Consider the following 19944-nt stretch of genomic DNA (forward strand, 5'->3'; position numbering starts at 1 on the left):
AATTATTTGCAGCAAGTGATACAATCATACGAACAGTATCAAGTCTGGCAACTGGTGCAAAAATTTCAAAATAATCAATACCTGCCTTCTGCTTATAGCCTTTGACAACCAATCTCGCTTTGAAGCGATCCACCTCTCCTGTTGGCTTATACTTGGTCTTATATACCCATTTCACTCCAATTGGCTTCTTTTCAGGTGGGATAGTGGTCAACTCTCATGTATCATTTTTCTCAATGGCATGAATTTCTTCATCCATTGCACGAACCCAATAATCATCTTTGACAGTTTCTTTAAATAAAACAGGGTCACAATCTGCAAAAATAGCAAAATTTACAATTGCTTCATCAGTTAAATCATCATCTGTGCCAACAACATAATCATCAAATCGGGCTGGCATGCGGCGTTCTCTCTGTGGTCGACTGGATGTCTCAACCTGAATAGTAGAAGTTGAGGGATCACCATAAGAGTGCACAACTTGCTCCACTACTTGCTTACTAGCACTCGGTCCCATAATGGAAGAAATGGATGGATATTTTGGTGATGTCTCGAGATCTTTTCTAGACCAATCCCAAACTCTATGTTCATCAAAAGTTATATCTCTGCTAACAATCACCTTTCCTGTGTTTGGATTGAATAACTTATACCCCTTTGTCTCATGACTATATCCAATAAAAATACACTTTTTTACTTTGTCATCCAATTTCTTTCTCAACTGATCTGGAACATGCGCATACGCAAGACAGCCAAATACCTTGAAGTGAGAAATATCCGGTTTCATGCCAGTCCAAATCTCTTGTGGGGTCTTCCCAAAATTGTATCTAGTAGGACACCTGTTCAAAACATAAATAGCGCAAAATACTGCTTCTGTCCAAAGGGATTTAGGAATACCTTTGGAGTGCATCATAGATCTCACCATATCCATCACAGTCCTATTCTTTCTTTCTGCCACACCATTTTGCTGAGGTGTATATCTAGCTGTCATTTGATGTTTTATACCACTTTCCACTAAATAGTCATCACAAACAAGATACTCAGTGCCTCTGTCAGTTCTCAAAATTTTAATAAAGTAGTCACTCTGCTTCTTTACATAATATTTGAATTTTTTAAACACATCACATGCATCAGATTTATTTTTTAAAAAATACACCCATGTCTTCCTACTGAAATCATCAATGAAGGTAATAAAATACTTACTACCACCATTGGAAGGAACTTCAACTGAGCATAAATCTGAATGAATCAGTTCAAGCGGTCGATTAGCCCTCCAAGCCTTGTCTTTTGGAAAAGGATCCCTGTGCTTCTTTCCCAAAATACAAGACTCACACTTCTTGTCAGGAAACTCAACAGAAGGCAACCCAACAACTAATTTTTTTCTTGCAAGAAATTTCAAACTCCCAAAATTCAAATGCCCAAAACGCATATGCCATAACCAAGAATCATCACAAGTCACGAAATTAAAGCAAGGTAAATCACCACAGTTAAGAGAAAGAGGCCACAAACGACTACGGTTCATTTTTACCTTGGCAATTAATCCCAATTTCTTATCACTTATGGTGCCATCACCATATTTAAAATGCAGATCATAACCTTTCTCAGACAGTTGTCCCAAACTCAACAAATTATGATATAAACTTGGCACATAGAAAACATCAGAAATATAATTTGAAGACCCATCTTGCAAGATAATTTTGATTTTTCCTTTTCCAAGAACAGACACTCTTTCATTGTTTCCAAATCTCACAGATGCATGAAAAGATTCATCCAAGTCAGAAAACATCTCCTTTTTACCACACATATGATTACTACAACCAGAATCAATAAACTAATCATTTTTCATAGACTCTTCAGATGTAGAACTAGAAAACAACAAGATCTCCTCTCTATCACTACTATTTTCAGCCACTTTAGCATACACCTCTTCATTGGACCAACATTCATTCTGATAATGACCAATTTTACCACAATTATAACATTGGACATTAGATCTATCACGCCTTTGAAAATTATTTCTTTGACTTTGTTGTTGACTATTTTCCTGATCCCCATTAAAATTATTTCTGGGTTGGTAAGAATAATTACCTCTTCCACGACCACGAAAGTTACCTCTGCCTCCACGTTCTCTACCTCTGAAGTTCTGGCCCCTTTGATTTGTGTCCATACGATTCACCCCCTCTTTTCCTTTTGGGTGATCTACCTTGGCTTGTAACACCTCCTCTACTGTATCCGATGGCTGCTGATTCAGGGACATCTCATACGTCAGCAATTCACCTTCCAATTCAGCAAGTGACAAATTGTCAAGGTCCTTTGTGGCTTCAAGGACCGTCTTCTTGGTGTGAAATTTGGTAGTTAGAGATCTTAGAACTTTTTCAACAACTCTAACCTCTTCCAAATTCTCACCATTGGACTCCATATCATTGACAATTTCTTTAATTGTGCCAATAAAATCTTTAACTGACTCCGTGGATTTCATCTGGGCCAACTCAAATTGTCTCCTAAGTTCCTGCAATCTGATTTTTCTCACGTTAGCAGCACCTCGATTTGAGTTCACAAAAATTGTCCAAGCCTCTTTTACCGACTTTGCATGTATAAATTTTTTGGCAACATGCAACTGGACTTGAGTGTTGAGATAGTACATTGTCTTGCAATCCAACTGTCTATTTCTCTCTAATTCTTTAACTGTATTGCTTGATAATTCTATACCTTCTATCGGCTCCGTATATCCTGTTTCGACAATATTTCAAACTCCAATATTTTGGAAAAAATTCTTCATCATCGACCTCCAAGCCTCAAAATCGTTTTTACCATCGAAGATAAAAACGTGACAATTGTGCAAATAATTTGGATCCATATTTTAATTTCTCAGGATCTCAAACAAAGCTCTGATGCCACTTTGTAGAAATAGAACCCACAGGATAAACAATTCAAGACAAAACTCAAAGTCAAATAAGTATTGCAGCGGAAACAAAAACCGAAGGAACAAAAACAAGGATAAGAGCCGAAAACAAGCAGAGCTCTAGGAGGCACTAATGTATCTTATTCTTCTCAACTCACGGCACAATGGAAGAGGTTACTAGAAGTGGTATATATAGACCACTTAGTCTCTTAAAACTTAGCTTCCGAAATACAATTGTATTTGGACTTAAAAATCACTACCGACTAGGAAACCAAGACCAACAATATAACAATCTTGATTTAACTACTACAGGTTTGATCATCTCACTTACTGACTTGTACCCAGCGGTGTACCTGGTGTTGAGTAACACTGCAGCGGTACAATTTGCCTCGCTTGACTCATGATTCATTTCTCGCATATATATTCTTGTTCCAAACATGATTATTCCCGTAATCACATCATTAATTGTCTGTTAAGGAGTGGAAAACAAATGTCTTAGCCTATGAAAACAATTAAAATTGATGTATAATAAGTTAAACTGATTTTGGTCCACATTATTATCCCTTGAACAAGATTAGTAAAAAAAAAAAAAAGTGGCCAAAATCTATAAAAGACAAGGCAGATGAATAATCATGAAATTTCGATTCAGTAAATGACTCCAAGATTTACCACTCGAAGTTTGGCCTTGATTTGTTTGAATTGATCAAGGGAAAATTCCATAGTGGTCATAGTCAACGGTCGAAACAGCACCCCTTCGTCATCTGATCGAATTGAAGAGTGATCATCTCGTAACAAGAAGCCTTTCAGAACACCATATCCAAAATAGTAAATCGTATTGAAGGCCCTTGAGAGTACATCAGGCAAAAAAGTTGTGCTGGCAGTGTTGAACTTTGTCTTAGACTGAAGTGAAGGGAATGTCAACGGCAGGGAAGGATTGTCCGATCTTTTTAGACAAGAAAGAAGAGCTCCCACGAAGGAATATCCATCTCCAAGTGCATGATGAAGCTTAAATACAATATTGCTTGCCGCATTTGTTGTTGGATAATTCATTACATGAATTTCCCACAATGGACGCTCTGGTGGAAAATCCTCCATTCCTAGCTTTGACAAATAGTTTGAGAGACAATCATCATAATAATCTGGTGACATTCCTTGTGGAAATTTTGGAAAGTTCACATGCTCGTTGATATTCACTTCTACCCTTTTCCATTTCTTCTGTCCATCCTCTCCTGCAATCAGTTTCTTCACAATCAATTTGTATTCTACCTTGTCTTAGGAAGCTGTAGCTGGGAATCCATCATATATTTCTTTTTGTTTTTGAAATGGATTGCTACCTAAACTATATTGACTATTTCTTATTGCTGAACTCGACCTATTATTCATTTAAAAAACAGAACCTTTTTTTAGGGTTAATTCTGAAAATACCCCTGAAATTTGAATCGGATCCCCCCCGGGGGGTTCTAGTCTATTTTTATCAATCATGTTCACTTGGCATTGTGCGCCCAATTTTGCACTAAATTGCTCATGTGACATTTACTTGTTACTATAGAAAAACTAAATTACCCTCAAAAGCAATATCCTAAGTCTAAAGATTGTATAAAGCCTACAACTACACAACACAAATAATAAAAGAAAGGGTTGATTACTTTTGCATAACATTAAATGATGTCCTCTAAAGTTTCAAAATAATCACATAACCCCCTATGGTTTTATATAAGGTAGAGAATGGACAAAATGTACAATCATTTATGAGATTTATACCAAATGCACTCTAAAACTATGTGTGATAAAATCTTAATCTCTATATAACCCCTTTATAGTTTGTATAAATATCCAATTTAATGCCTCGAGATTTTTACATTCATCCATATGATCCCCCCATGCTTTTATATAATTAAGCCATCGATTGATTTAACATTTAAGTAAGGGTACTATTAGTATTTCAATTAATGACGTTATATAAGTTATTTTTCGTCAACTTTCCATTTTACATAAAATCATAGGGGGTAAAATGGATATTTTGAAATGTTAGAGGGATTACGTGGCAATAGACAAAACTACAAGAGGGTTACATGCAATTTACCCTAAAGAACAAAATATATCTCCATAGATCAAATCACCTTTTCAATTATTCTTTTTGACGATCAAGGGATTCCATGAATCTATAGGTGGAAAAGATGAAAGAACCCATGTGTATATATTCGGATGCTAATATAAGTACCACTCCTTGCTATGAAAGCAAAGTTTACACTAGCCAACATAAATTTCCAAAAAATTATCTTTTAAAACTTAAGTGTGGAAAATCTTACAGCGGGTGGTTCTCCGTGAAAGATGTCTAATTTTAGCTAAAATTTGGACATATGTGTTAAGTGTGTTGCACAGACTAAGCTTGATATGCTAGTGCAATAAGTGCAAAGGCCTTATCCAAAATTTTCAAGAAATGAAAAACAAATCTTGCTTCTTCAATAGAAGAAAATTAAGGAACAAATATGTGTACCATGATGGAGGAGAAGCGCGGGTTGATGGGTAAGAAGAGATCCTTAACTAGCTGAATGGCAATGGATTCGGCCATTGGAATTTCCAGCTCCATTACACCAATGATACTGAGCGATAAGGCCGAGCTTCTCATGTATTGTCCAGTAGGACTCACAGGTTCTAATAATTCTTCTTCGTGCTCAAACTCCATTATCATCCGATTTCTAGGATTGGTATTTGATGCTACACAGATGACTCATTTGGCTGAGCATGCGGCTCACTTATATACATATTGCCTTATGAGTAAATTACATATAACCCCATCATGATTTTGTTTATTGCCACATGACCCTTCTAACGTTTTAAAATGTTCACTTCACCTCCCTTATACTTTTATGTAAAGTGAAAATTTGAGAAAAATAGCATATGTAACTTTTTTAATTAAAATACCAATAGTGCTCTTATTAAATGTTAAATCAATCGACGGATTAATTATCTTGAATTAAAGTATAGAGGGATTACGTAGATAAATATAAAAATTATAGGAGGGTAAAATAGATATTATGCAAATCATAAGAGGATTACATGAATATTAAAATTTTATTACACGCATTTTCAGAGTGCACTCGATATAAACGCTGTAATTGATTGTGTGTTCCGTCCATTTTTTACATTATATAAAATTATAGGGAGTTTACGTGACTATTTTGAAACTATAAGGGAGGGTTTTGCGGACATTCATATCCAACGAATTTGCGCACGACATATTGAATATGTGGTATCATGGCTCAACTGCTATCCGGAAAAAGCATCAACCAACTACTCAAAAATCAAAAAGTTATTTGAAAGGAATGCATCAAGTACTCAATCACGAGCCCTTCCATACTTGTGCCGCGGAAGTTCACAAGCCATGAAAATTTGCCAATTCAAATCTTCCTGTGTGGGTTCGTAGATGATTGTAGCAAACTGTTCTTTCCTTTTCAAATGAGAAGCGGCCCAATAAAAGAAAGAGCATTGCCAGTAGGCATCACAGACGTGCAAGTATAAAACTTGTAAATGCTGTGCTTGCCGGTTTCTCTCTCTCTCTCTCTCTCTTTTTCCTCTTTTCTATTTGGGGGTCTTCCCTTCCAATTCCTTTCCATCTGCAAAGATGCCACCATTTAATTTTGAATAAGATGTTCTCCAAACTATAATCAATCTATTTCTGCTGCCAGAATGATAAAGCTGTCAACCATGACACAATCCCTAACATAGCAGGTGTCTCCATCAGACCAACCCAATTAAATAAACACACCAGTAGCAATCCTTCGATGTTTCACATGATTATAAATTATAATTCCTTTCTGAATAGGCGATAAGAGAAGAAAGGAACTCCAGTTGCAGTCCAAAAATTAAGGGACGAAAAGAACAGAAAAAGGAAAAAAAAATGGACCTCGACCAATCTTGAACAAAAGTACAGTTTGAAGTGGAAAATTTCTTTGCCTAACTCCAGAGGTTAATACTTAATAATGGGAGTGACAAGGTTAATATTCAGGGTTCACTTGGGTTACCAAAGGAAATTTAACCTAATGAAATTTGGACGGAGGAGTGAGTGGTTCCAGTGGTGGTCGACAAGTGAAGGAAAAAGGGACGGGAAATGGGGTGATACCAATAGACATGAAGGAAGAGAGTTTGGACCTTTGGGAACTTCATCTTTTAGGACTGCTGAAGAGAGTGAAGAGATTTTGTGAGAGAAAGAAAACACAAGGATAAAGGCGAATGGGAGGAAAGTGATGATGATGAGGTCTTTGGTTAATGGATTCAAAGAGGTTGAGGTTTGGTTAAGGGATTGATATATATATATATATATATATATATATTCTTCATCTAAAAGATTAATTAAGTTCTTTGAGGCCATTTTTTCTACAGAATTTTACTTGATTAAATGAGTGCTTTTTTGAATTGTAAGTACACTTGATAAATTAATACCTCTTTAAAGTAATAAAATTTGTATGGTTCCAAAATTATTAATTTATAGAGGTTTTATTGTACTAAATCACACAATAATTGGTAATTGAACGTTCAACTACAAATGAAATTAGTTAATCAATTATGTAGAAATTAGTTATGATAGAAGGACCATGTGTTAATGTGTTGGACATTTACATGGTAAAATGTTTTGACGTAAATCTTCTACCACATATTTTTTTAATTAAAGCAATAAATTTGGAACATTGCGGTACCATCCAAGAGAGGACTCAGTGCAGTTGGAGTTTGGTATAGTTTGATCCAGTTGTTATATTTTTTATATTATTTGATGCATAATTACATTATATTATTGTATTCGAAGTAAAAATGATGCACATGAATAAAATATTTAACATATATTCATTACAATATTATGATGTATTTGTACATCAAAACTTTGAACATGTACAATGACTAAATGAAATCGCACAAAATACAATTATAGTGAGTCCTTATCCTAGCAGAAATTACTTATCGTACAACGTCTTTTGCAATTTACAATGTGTTGGACGTTTAAAAGGCAAGATATATTGACTTGATGAACCTTCAAAGCATATATTCATAACTAATGTAAGGGAAAATAACATCGATCATTCTTTAACAAAAATGAAATTTAGTCCCTTAAATTCAAAATGAGTTATCTTAATTGCTCACAAATAAGAAACACTCCTTTTTTACTTGGTCACATTTCCAAGTCATAATTTGACCGGAATAAGTTACGGACACATCAAGTATTCAACATTTAAAAGACAAATCTGACAACTCACATAATAATTCTTGACCCAATAGTAATTGTTGGTGTATTTGATATACAAGCACAAAAAAGTGCTGAAAAAAAGTGGGGTTGAGATTAATGATCTTAAGGCATCTTTTATGTTATTCTTAAGGTGTTATTGACCCTCCAATACACAAAGTATTTATTACAGGATTATGGCAAATTACTTCTAGAACACAACAAGATTTAGACAGACTTGATAACAAATATCAAGTTTTCTCTCAAAGAATGATCAATTGTTTTTCTAGTTAGTTTGATGTTAAGAAACTTGTTTATCTATTAGAAAATTATGTTTTTCACTTGTTCCTAATGTTTAGAAACAATGTATTCTTGAACACAACTTTTTAGTACAAAAAATAACCATCATTTGAAATGAAAATGTGCCAAAATATCCAGATGGGATCCTCAATTTAATATGTCTGTCCACTTTCTTGTTCAATGCAAAACTATATAATTCCACTTACTAATACGGCTGATATGACACATAACAAAACTTCAGACGTTTGGCTGCCATACACTTCTTCTTCTTCTTCTTTTTTGTTTTTTCAAAAATACCATTTAATTTAGATTACTACAATGACAATTTTCTACTTTCATCTCTGGCAATCCGTTATCAATTGCATCAACTAAAAGAGAGACAAAAGAAGTCGCAAATCTTCTTGACACTCAAGTCTCTTTCTTAATAATATGGTTCCCAAAATTGTTTACTTTCACTTACACCAGAAAGAAAAAGAATTGTTTTGTTGAAGAACTTCTTTCGTCTTCTAGGCAAAAAATGGTAGCAACAGGTTTTAGGAATTGTAACGATAGCAATAGGGTTTTGGGAATTGTAACTAAGTTGTGTAAATAATGTATTCTTGAACACAACTTTTTGGTACAAAAAATAACCATCATTTGAAATGAAAATGTGCCAAAATATCCAGATGGGATCCTCAATTTAATATGTCTGTCCACTTTCTTGTTCAATGCAAAACTATATAATTCCACTTACTAATACGGCTGATATGACACATAACAAAATTTCAGACGTTTGGCTGTCAAACACTTCTTCTTCTTCTTGTTTTTTTTTTTCAAAAATACCAATTAATTTAGATTACTACAATGACAATTTTCTACTTTCATCTCTGGCAATCCGTTATCAATTGCATCAACTAAAAGAGAGACAAAAGAAGTCGCAAATCTTCTTGACACTCAAGTCTCTTTCTTATTAATATGGTTCCCAAAATTGTTTACTTTCACTTACACCAGAAAGAAAAAGAATTGTTCTGTTGAAGAACTTCTTTCGTCTTCTAGGCAAAAAATGGTAGCAACAGGTTTTAGGAATTGTAACGATAGCAATAGGGTTTTGGGAATTGTAACTAAATTGTGTAAATAATTTATTCTTGAACACAACTTTTTGGTACAAAAAATAACCACCATTTGAAATGAAAATGTGCCAAAATATCCAGATGGGATCCTCTATCTAATATGTCTGTCCACTTTCTTATCCAATGCAAAACTATATAATTCCACTTACTAATACGGCTGATATGACACATAACAAAACTTCAGACGTTTGGCTGCCATACACTTCTTCTTCTTCTTCTTTTTGTTTTTCCAAAAATACCATTTAATTTAGATTACTACAATGACAGTTTTCTACTTTCGTTTCTGGCAATCTGTTAGCAATTGCATCAACTAAAAGAGAGACAAAAGAAGTCACAAATCTTCTTGACACTCAAGTCTCTTTCTTAATAATAAGGTTCCCAAAATTGTTTGCTTTCACTTACACCAGAAAGAAAAGAATTGTTTTGTTGAAGAACTTCTTTCATCTTCTGGGTAGAAAATGGTAGCAACAGGTTTTGGGAATTGTAACGATAGCAATAGGGTTTTGGGAATTGTAACTAAGTTGTGTAAATAGAGGAAATAAAAAAAAAATGAAGAAGAAACATAAGACAGTCAAACGTCTGAAGTTTTGTTATGTACCACATCAACAGTATTAGTAAATAGAACTACGTAATTTTGTATTGGACAGGAGAATGGACAGACATAATAGACAAAGGATCCCTTCTGCAAAATATTTAACCTATATACAAAATCCGGTCCTGGGGGCTTGTCTGCACAAAATCGGATCCAGGGCCAGATCCAATTTGTAAAGCAGGCCAATGAAAATCCCGCGCTAATCCTTCTTAGTCCAGGCCGAATCTAAGGCCGTTTCTGTAATGCGTACTCTCTAATAAGAAGCCGAGTGGGTGGGTTGGTCCGGGTGGAGAGAAAAAAAAAAGGAATTGAACTTAAAATCTTTTCTGGAGATGTCCATTTTCCTACTTGAACACCTTACGTAGCAACACTCTAATGACTTTATCATTTGTAGACGGGGCTTTTTTTTTTTTTCTTCTTTGGGGTCTAATGGAGGGCCCGAGGCCCATGACAAAGTGACTAGTGTAGATTGGCTAATGCCTATTACATTATGAATTAGGAGAGGCCTCAAGTATAACGGAGGCTCTTCAATCATCCTCCAACCCGGGCTTAGGTTGAGGCTGACTTTTTCTTCCAACCAAGAATTAAAAAACACAACAAACAAAAAATGCAGAGCTGCTTGAACTTTGAAGGAGGGAGATACCATTTAAAGGAAGAAACTGACAATGTGGACTAGGTGCAAAATTTCTTCTATTTCTCCATTCTGGTTTTTTTTTTATTTTTTATATATACATAATTCTTCTTTGTTTTAGTAGTACAATCCTGTGTACGGGATTGGTCCATCAAGGTTCTATAATTTTTTAACTAAATGTCCTACGTTGGTTCAATCTCGTTGAAATCAAGGTTTAAATTTGTAGAGATGACACATAAAGAATCAAATTAGACACGACTGAAAAGATATAAGATATGGTGGCGTACATGTCGTGCAGATTGACAAATTTTGTTTGAGTTTATTAATTTTCTGTCACGGGTCTTACATTGACCCGTATTGGCCAAGATCCCAAAAGCAAGGGACTAAAATGGTCATTGTCTCTTTAATCATTATCGGTTTAGAAAGGAAAAAAAAAAAAACTAAAGTCCTTCGAATTAAGTCAATTAATGTTTGAATACTGAACAAGGATTTACTAAGAACAACCCCAATTAGTCAACACAGGAAGTCAACATCCTTTGGTGGTCAACTCAAAAGGTTGGCTCTTGCATGCACAGTGTATCTGTATCATTCATGGAGGGCAAGCATTCTACCTATCTTTTACGATACATGAGTATCTCAATTTTATCAGATTAATCTCCTTGCACATGTATATTTCGCTCCCCAAAATACACAGAACGATAGGAGGGGCGACTCGAACACACGACCTCAGGACTTAAAAGAATTATCCCGATGCCATTCGAGCCGGCCCCGAGGGCTTCTGCATCGCTCTTTATGGCGGTACAAATTGTATCTAATATCGTTACAGAGGTACGAGGAGTGGTTGAGACTAGGAGAAGTGTGACTAGAACCAAGAGACTAAATGGGTGATTTCTCATGAATGCTTCGACAGTGTTTAGCTCATGTACTGTATAGGACTGCAGTCTCATGTTAACATGGGAGGTATACTCTTGCATTTATTCAGACTTCTTTACCTGATGAGTTGTACGACTTAAATGCTCTATCAATAAAATTGATCTCTTTTGCTCCAAAAAAGAGGAACCTATAGTTTCAGCCTTTCGGACGTCATAGATTGGCATTAGATGCTAGACAGCAACAATGCTGTACAGAACTGAAATTAGACTGCCTGCATCATTTATTTTTTTCAGGCTTCGTAGAAATGCATCAATAAATAACTGCTGCAGAGTGCAGAATTTTTGAAATAAATTTTGAGTTGGTCCTACTCCAGGAAAACCAAAATCGTCCGATTCTATTATTTCCAATGAAACGCTTATGGTGCAATGTTTTCCCATTAATCTGCAACTAAAACAATGATTGTGTTTGGATAATAGATTATATAGGATAATTTTTTTAAAAAAATACTGTACCACTTTTTGAATATGATATATGTAAGATATAAAATAGTTAAAAAATATGTTGATGACATAAGCAAATAATCTACTGTCCAAAATTTGGCTTTGAGATCTTCTATTCTATGCACTAAGGTGACCCTATATGTAAGGTTGCTACAATAAAATGTCTACAAAGGGTTGGATTGTGTAATAAGATAGTAGGTAAGTAAGAAGTCCTAGTTCAAGACCTTTCACTTAAAAAAAAAAAAAATCAAACTTTTACGGGAACTCCACCTTTTTTTTTTTTTTTTTTTTTTCATTTTTTGGTACTAAATCCTACAATATTCTTTTGCATTTTATGTTGTTCAACTCGCATTTCCATTCTCCAAAGGATACCATTTGTTCTAATCCCTGCTACAGATTCTCCAACTTACTAATAAATTAATCCATCGTGCCTTAGTTTAGCAGCCAAAAAATCTAAAGAAAAGGAAACAGAACAGAAGGGTCGAAGAAGTTCCCATGACATCTCCGGAAGTTGTAACAAAATTTTAGAACATTTCATATGAGAAAGTCTATGAAATGAATTGATGGCTTGTATTTTTGTGATAGGTGAAATGAATTGATGATGACAGTGTAATGTTCATGTTCGTGATCTTCAACAATTAATTAATTTGTGTCGGTGTAGCAGATCCAGACTTGGACTCGGCAGCAGCTTTGAACATTATAATGAAGGCATCTTCAATGCAGGATTGGAACTTCTGAGGATGAATCAAACCCTTTTCTGTTCCTACTGCAACCCTTAGCTCTCTCATGTAACTTACCATGGTTATGGTAAGGCTCTGCATGTGAGTTCCATAATAGTTAGTGTGTGTGTGAGTGTCTATACACACACACATATATATATAGAGGCACAAATACTTCATAAATTGATACTTTGTGCCTAGGTTTATATTAAAAAACAAAAAAAAAAAAAAACACAAAGGAAAAGACACGTTTTGGGTAAATTTCATTGACTGACTTCTCTTTGGAGATGGGCTATAATTCATTAGAATTGTTTCCCCTTGATTTGTGAAATAAGGCTAACTATTCCAATGGTTCAGCAACTAATTTGGCAAATGACTATTCCAATGGTTCAGCAACTAATTTGGCAAATGACTACTCTAACTAGTAGTGTAAGTTTAGGAGTACAACATTGTCGTCATTAGCAAAAATAAAAAATTTGATAAAAATATTAAAAGAAACAACGGGTTAATTTAATAACGTACTTCAAGTTAACACGGAGAGGTAATAATAATTAAAAGAGTTTTGAGGCATGCTAATGCAGATTATGGCACATAATTATAGAGGCAGTAAGTGAAATTTTACCTGAAACCTTATTAGGTATATATATAGAGCAACTACCCACAAAGTTATGGTAGATATACAGAAAATTAAACTCAATCTAAACCCTCTCTTTGATGATAAAAACAATGTGAAAATTGGACCAACTAAATAGTTTGTTGTTTCGCATTTATCTATAGGATGATTATATATATACCTGTGGAACGCCAACAACCATGAAATACATTCCCTTAGCTGGGTGATTAGCCAAAGCCAATTGATCCACTGGCCCGGAAATATTCGATATTGTCATGCTCGAGTTCTTCAGAGTACTGTGGACGTACTTAGCTGTTCCCTGGCCACAATTAAAAACTTAATCACAGCTTTAAACCCAAAAAGAAAAATTAAGAAAAAAAATTACCTATCATCATTTTTTTACATATACCCTTTTGTTTTTAAGGAAAATATAGGTGTAGAATCCTTTAAAATGCCATATTTTACTGTCAGGACAGTTGTAAATTTAAATTCATGTCAAAATACTTGTGGAGTAAGGAAAATTTTATATACTTCAATAATTGTAGAAGCCCAAGCCACCTTATGCTGAGGATGGGCAATTGCCTCACTCCCCCACCCCCAAAACTTTGAAAAATTATAAAAGTGACCAGTAAAATTATCAGTTTTATTAAATTTCCCCACATTTGCACCCTTAAATTTTTCAAAAGTACCTCTACCGTTCTTATTAGCCCTTAATTTTTCTCAAATTTCCTTCATTCTTTACATTCCCCTTAGAGAAATAAAAATCTAACATTTATCGTATTGAAATTTAAAAAATTACCACGTGAATGAAGAAATTTTAATGAATTTTATACTTAACATCAGCGACAATTAAAAATTATATTGAAAATACTAACACCATAAAAATGGTTAATTTGAGAGGTACTAACACCATTATAGAGGTATTAATTAACCCTATTAATCGCAACACTTCTCATCTAAGTGTAAACTTGGTTCATCCATAAAAAATGCAACATGGTTAGCCTAATTAAGGGTAGCATATAGGCGTACCTCGGGGCCCCTGTGTCTCCGCAGCGTCTCTAGCAGCTGACCAGTTAGATAAACGGCTGCAGAATCTCTTTTACTTTTGATGGTTTTCTGGGTTTTAAAGACAAAATTGAGGGGATTTGAGGAATCCTTTTCGGTAAACCTTGGCACCGAAACATGCAAAAATCCGAACTGGTTTCCCCACGTTGATTCAGTGTTTGGTTCCACCATTTCCTCAATAGACTTGTAGCCAGCAATATTTCTAGTATTCAGCAGCACCAATGCAGTTGAACTTGCATTGGTCTTCTCTGGGTTCATCGCTTGCATGTACAGTCGAGCACCCAGAAATATTACTCCACATATTACATCATTGATGGACTGCTCCCCCAAAAAAAAAAAAAGTGAAATTTTGTACTAATATATTAGCCACGATTGTTAAAGGTACTTTTTAAACATTTATATATACATGTTTATCTCAGTAATCCTTCTAGATTAGTAGAATTTTGAATCCTTTATTTACGTTGCAACAAATTCTTTTGAAATCAAGATTTCAGAATTACAAGTGAGTTCTAACGTAATAGTTTATGTGAATGCCAATTGACTAAAGGTTCAAAATGGTTCTAGTTTCGTGATTGATTGCCTTAAAAATAATAATTTTCTACATCCCATTTACACATAATTGATAGAACTAATAGAAGGAGCAATGTTTTGAAACTTAGTCCACCTCTCAGTCTTCGTCTATGAGGGAACAAAATGCAGTGTAATAATAAAAATATATACGTACGTATGTATGTATATATGTGTGTATGTATATATATATATATGGCTATTATCCAATCATAAAAAGAAAAAAACCATCTCTATGTATATACAAGTATTCACTTATTCAGAATCCAGACAAATTAATAGACAGCAGATTTCTTTGTCTTATAATTGAGGCAGCTGGTGACAAGACAAATAGACATGGCACATGGCAGCTTTGCCTTAATTCGCCTTCGTCTAGCTATGTATAATTATTTGGAGGAACCGGATGGAATAAATGTGAAACAACTGGCCCTGTCCATTATTATCAGATGGGGTAGTCCACGGTAACCATTACCAGTCTACTGTGACCTCTTCTAATTTGAAGGCATTTTGTGCTGAAAAGAATTAAGAGGCCATTTGGATTGTTATTTTTTAAAATTTTTATAGTAAAATATGCTGTAACGATTTAATGGACGTGAGATAAAAAAGTTAATTGAAAAATGTATTCATAGAAAATATAATATATTTTTGAGAAAAAATGGCAATCCAAATAATAATTTTTATTTTCACAAGGCTTTCCTCATTATTCTACTGAATAAAAATACTGCTACTCCAAAAAAGGGAAACCTATTATCTGAATTAGTCAGTGTAATTATAAAAAGATGTTAGAAAACTCGTGTACTCTGTGAGTTTTCAAAAATTCTTAATGTATCTAAAATCAAAATCCAAAAGGAAGTCTTTTTGCTATGTGACTATACCCACTGGCAGAATCAGAGGTTGAAAGTTTAGAGGCCAAGACCAAGGAATAAGTATGCATATATATATATATATATATATATATATACTTAAGGGGGTATCATCAGATTTTTGTATTGTACAGGAGCAAAGTCTAAATTTTACAATGAACAATGCAAGTGAAAATTTTAAAAATTTTATGGGGAAAGAAAGAAATTTCTGAAATAGGAGGGTGCATGACTGGACCTCCCCACACCCCCGCCAGGAACTGTATCTATCATCAAAGAAACACCCATGTCGAATTTAATGCACCTCATGGAGCCTTTTCATTGGATGTGAAGTTGTGAACTCTCAAGAACTATGAATGTGCACCTTTCTAGATAAAATCATAATCTCATGAAGCTAAAATTGACCAATTAAAAGCCAAAAGGGACCAATTAACCACCCCCTCCTTATGATTTGAATATATATATATATATATATATATTTTTGAAGAGAATGGTTTTTTTAATAGAATATTCTTTTGAAAACTAAAATACTATTAGGATATGTTGTCCCCTTCTCGTACAAAAGGGTTAAGGGAATACGGTGAAGTATAACGACATTCACGCACCCTTATTTGGTATCCAATACACTCACTACTTAAAATTCGCAAAGAACGAAATGAATTTTAAGATAATAAATGTCGGTCTATAGATATCAAATAGAGGTACGTCGTGGATATCCTTTCCATGATGAGATTTTGACATGTTTAACTCCTCAAGAATATTATAAAATCCATAATGAGAACAAGATTGTAGGCTTACCACTTCAAGATTGACCTTAATCTGCTTGATTTGGTCCATGGAAAATGAAAATGTTGTTATACTAATCGGTCGAAATTCCACCCCATCGTCGCCCGACCTAATTGGAGTCCGGTCATCTTCAAGAACAGTGCTTTTCAATACACCCCATACAAAATCTGATATTGTATTTCCAATCCCAGAAAGAATTCGAGGCACCCTTCTGCAAATGCTGCTATCCTCAATACTAATATCTTGTGGATTCGTCCGAAATGCAGGAAAAGTAATGGGAAGTGAAGGGTCATCAGCTCGTTGTAAACAAGAAAGAAGTGCCCCCATAATGGAGAAGCCATCACCTAAAGCATGGTGAAGTTTGAAGACAACATTTCCGGCTGCATTTTTTGTAGGGTACTTAATGATGTGAATTTCCCATAATGGTTGGCTTTGTGGGAGTGTCTCCATTGCCAATTTGGTTAAATAGTCATTGAAGCATTCATCATAGAACTCTACTGACTTTCCCTCTGGAAAATTTGGCACACGAATGTGGTCTTTTGGTTTGACTTCAACCTTCTTCCAATATTTCACCCCTTTTTCATCTTGAACCTACCCAAAAAAAAACACAAACACACATTAATTAATGCTATTATTAGCATGTTTATGTAGTTATACGAAACACATCTGCATTAAAAAATGACATGATTTTGTTGATTGAAATTAATTCTCCTATATATGATGCAAGAACATGATGAAAAATTCATCTAGCTAGCTAATTACTGTTATTATAAGACAACTAACAAGATGCACATATACATTAACCAAAAAAACAAAAAACAAAAACAAAAACATAAGGCAAGCAAAAAGAAGAGAGATTGGAGGCGGTTTCAATACCATGATGGAAGAAAATCGTGGATTGATGGGGAGGAAGACATCCTGAACTAATTTCACGGTTAAGGAGTCATCTTCCTGTATTGGAATTTCAAACTCTAAAACTCCAATAACACAAATGGATAGCACGGAGCTGTTGAAGTATTGGCCAGTTGGGCTCACAGGTTGAGAATCCTCATCATGATTGAGATCCATTCTGGTTTTTTGAGCTCCTAAGCTCAGACCAAAATTCAACTGTTTATAAACGTGAAACGTGAAGCGCGTACAAGTTGGTGGTGGCATTAATTACCCCACCACCATACAACTCAGGCCAACTAGTTAGCTAGCTATTAAGATATCAAAATGGCTACATTTTCCACCCCTACAAAAAGAAGGTACAAGAAAACAAAAATGGTGTGAAGGAAATTATTGGAAAGGAAAAACCTTGTGAAGCTTAATGTAATTGGCGGTTCATTCATTTGTATGGTGTGAAAGAAATCTTTATTATTGTGAAGTTAATTATGAATATTTACCATGCGTAATTTTATTGTCAAATCGTCGAACACAATTGGCTTTTCGGATTTCTACTTTCAGCAACCGTACCTTTATTTCAATCAAGTGGAAAAAATCTCGTTCAAGAATATCCAACTTGACTGGAGTCAAATTTTAGTTTATGTGTAAGGGATAATTTCAGAAACCTCCCTTGAGGTTTCTTACTATTTCACTTAGTTCCCTTGACGTTTTAAAAATTATATTTACCTCCCTTGATTTGACACTTTGGTAACCAAACTTTAAAATAGAATAAAAAAATTTATGAATACCCTAAAATGCCCTTATCTTACAAATTCAAATTGTTCTTCTAAACAAAAAGAGTGTCAATTTTTTCATGCCAATATTTGTTATTCAATAATCAACTATAACAATAAATCTTTTGCTATAATAGGTTATTTTTTATAGTGCTTTATTAGGAATATAAATTCTTTTTAAGATAGAGAAAAAGTGCTAATTTGTTTCTTTTAAAGTTTATGGATTATTTTTTTAATAAAAGTTTATGGACTAGTTTGTTGATGGAACTTGTTTTTAATCATTGTTGACTTATTCTTGATTTTGATACCCAAAAAAAAAGAGCTACAAAAATTTGGATGATATTAAAAATTATCAAAAAAATATTACTAGTTTAAAGTTTATAAGAGAAATGAATGAGAAGGAAAAACGTAAAAAAATTATAAAATCCGTCTTTTGCATAAACATGATAACAAGAGAGTTTTATTAAAACTACTAAGGTTAGTATTGTCATTTTAAATGGACAAGGGAGGTAGGTGTAATTTTTGAAATCTTAGGAGATCCAAGTGAAATTATTAGAAATCTCAGGAGAGGTTTCTGCAATTATCCCTGTGTGTAATATTATGGGTGAGACGTGAATCCTTGTTTAGAAAAATGGCTACTATTACTTCAGAAAACTTGATTCTCATTAATGCCTTAACTGGTTTTGTTATAATTTTGTCGGTAATTAGGTTTGATTGTCATGTGTTTCCTGTTTGCATTCAACCCAATATCATCCTAGCATAAGAGTTCTTGTTTATGATGTAGAATGATGCTTGTTGGAGTATTTTGAAGCTTGGTCTCTACTACTTGCAACCTATACCTGATCCTTTATTATTATCGTATCTAAACATGGATCTTGTATAAAGATAAGTCGATTCAAATTGGTATACAAAAATCATGCCATGTTAGTTTATTTTTTTCTTTTTATTTTTTGGCAAAAATTTCTTATACTAGAAACATTTTTTCTTTTCACTAGTAGATATATGGCGTTATCTTGATGGGTATAATTCTCCGTGCTGTTTTCATTTGATTTTTGAAGAATGACATGGGTAAGAATATTTTCATTGTGATAAAATGTCAAACAAAGTCATCGTCATAAGTAATGTATTGAACCAAGGCCAGTAAAACTTTGCTGCAAAGAGAAAATAAAAAGAAAAGAAGAAACCCTTTGATGTAAATATCGTGGCTTTTCTTTTATGATAAAAAATTGAAACAAAACGAAACTAAACATACTTTGCACCCATCAATTACATTCAAATTTTCACTTTAGTCCGTAAACATCAAAATGAGACAATTCAGTCCCTAACGAACAAAGTTTGTTCCACTTAAGTAAAATATGTCTCACTTTAGTCCCTAAAATATACAATCCAAATATAGTTGAAGAATGCAAAGTGGAATTAACCCTTCAATTTTCTTCAAATTGAATAAAATTGTCTTTGTCATAAGCTACACCGAAAGGCGCCCAACAAAAAAAAAAAAAAATGGAACTTGGCAGCAAATTAATTAGTGGAGTTTGCATGATTGTGGCTGTATATACTATTAGG

At 34.1% G+C, this 19944-nt stretch overlaps 3 protein-coding genes across 3 annotated transcripts; all 3 read right to left on the reverse strand.

Moving 5' to 3' along the window:
- Positions 1–1822: 1822 nt before the first annotated feature.
- Positions 1823–2635, reverse strand: LOC113771774. The gene has a single exon (XM_027316335.1). The coding sequence runs from the start codon at positions 2633–2635 to the stop codon at positions 1823–1825; it is 813 nt and encodes a 270-aa protein (XP_027172136.1).
- A 903-nt stretch (positions 2636–3538) lies between these two features.
- On the reverse strand, positions 3539–5579 carry LOC113771775 (O-acyltransferase WSD1-like). Its single transcript, XM_027316336.1, has 2 exons — positions 5391–5579; positions 3539–4135 (listed from the first exon to the last, which is right to left on the reverse strand). The coding sequence occupies exons 1-2, from the start codon at positions 5577–5579 to the stop codon at positions 3539–3541; spliced, it is 786 nt and encodes a 261-aa protein (XP_027172137.1).
- Positions 5580–12584: 7005 nt separating this feature from the next.
- LOC113770834 (O-acyltransferase WSD1-like) lies at positions 12585–17793 on the reverse strand. The gene is made up of 5 exons (XM_027315429.1): positions 17600–17793; positions 16736–17314; positions 14475–14828; positions 13627–13764; positions 12585–12928 (listed from the first exon to the last, which is right to left on the reverse strand). Exons 1-5 carry the CDS (start codon positions 17789–17791, stop codon positions 12752–12754), a joined length of 1440 nt encoding a protein of 479 aa, XP_027171230.1. The 5' UTR covers positions 17792–17793; the 3' UTR covers positions 12585–12751.
- Between the last annotated feature and the right edge of the window lie 2151 nt (positions 17794–19944).

Source organism: Coffea eugenioides, chromosome 5 (assembly GCF_003713205.1).
Source record: "Coffea eugenioides isolate CCC68of chromosome 5, Ceug_1.0, whole genome shotgun sequence".
NCBI lineage: Eukaryota > Viridiplantae > Streptophyta > Magnoliopsida > Gentianales > Rubiaceae > Coffea > Coffea eugenioides.

Bases quoted from the DNA above. Each gene is read 5' to 3' on its own strand.
- LOC113771774 (XM_027316335.1), bottom strand. From the start codon at position 2,635: ATGTACTATCTCAACACTCAAGTCCAGTTGCATGTTGCCAAAAAATTT.
- LOC113770834 (XM_027315429.1), bottom strand. From the start codon at position 17,791: ATGGATCTCAATCATGATGAGGATTCTCAACCTGTGAGCCCAACTGGC. The intron at 17,315-17,599 runs GTATTGAAACCG...TTTTTTGGGTAG, and splicing joins CACGATTTTCTTCCATCATG to GTTCAAGATGAAAAAGGGGT. The intron at 13,765-14,474 runs GTACGCCTATAT...AATTGTGGCCAG, and splicing joins GGAGACACAGGGGCCCCGAG to GGAACAGCTAAGTACGTCCA.
- LOC113771775 (XM_027316336.1), bottom strand. From the start codon at position 5,579: ATGGAGTTTGAGCACGAAGAAGAATTATTAGAACCTGTGAGTCCTACT. The intron at 4,136-5,390 runs GTACACATATTT...TTGATTGTGAAG, and splicing joins CGCGCTTCTCCTCCATCATG to AAACTGATTGCAGGAGAGGA.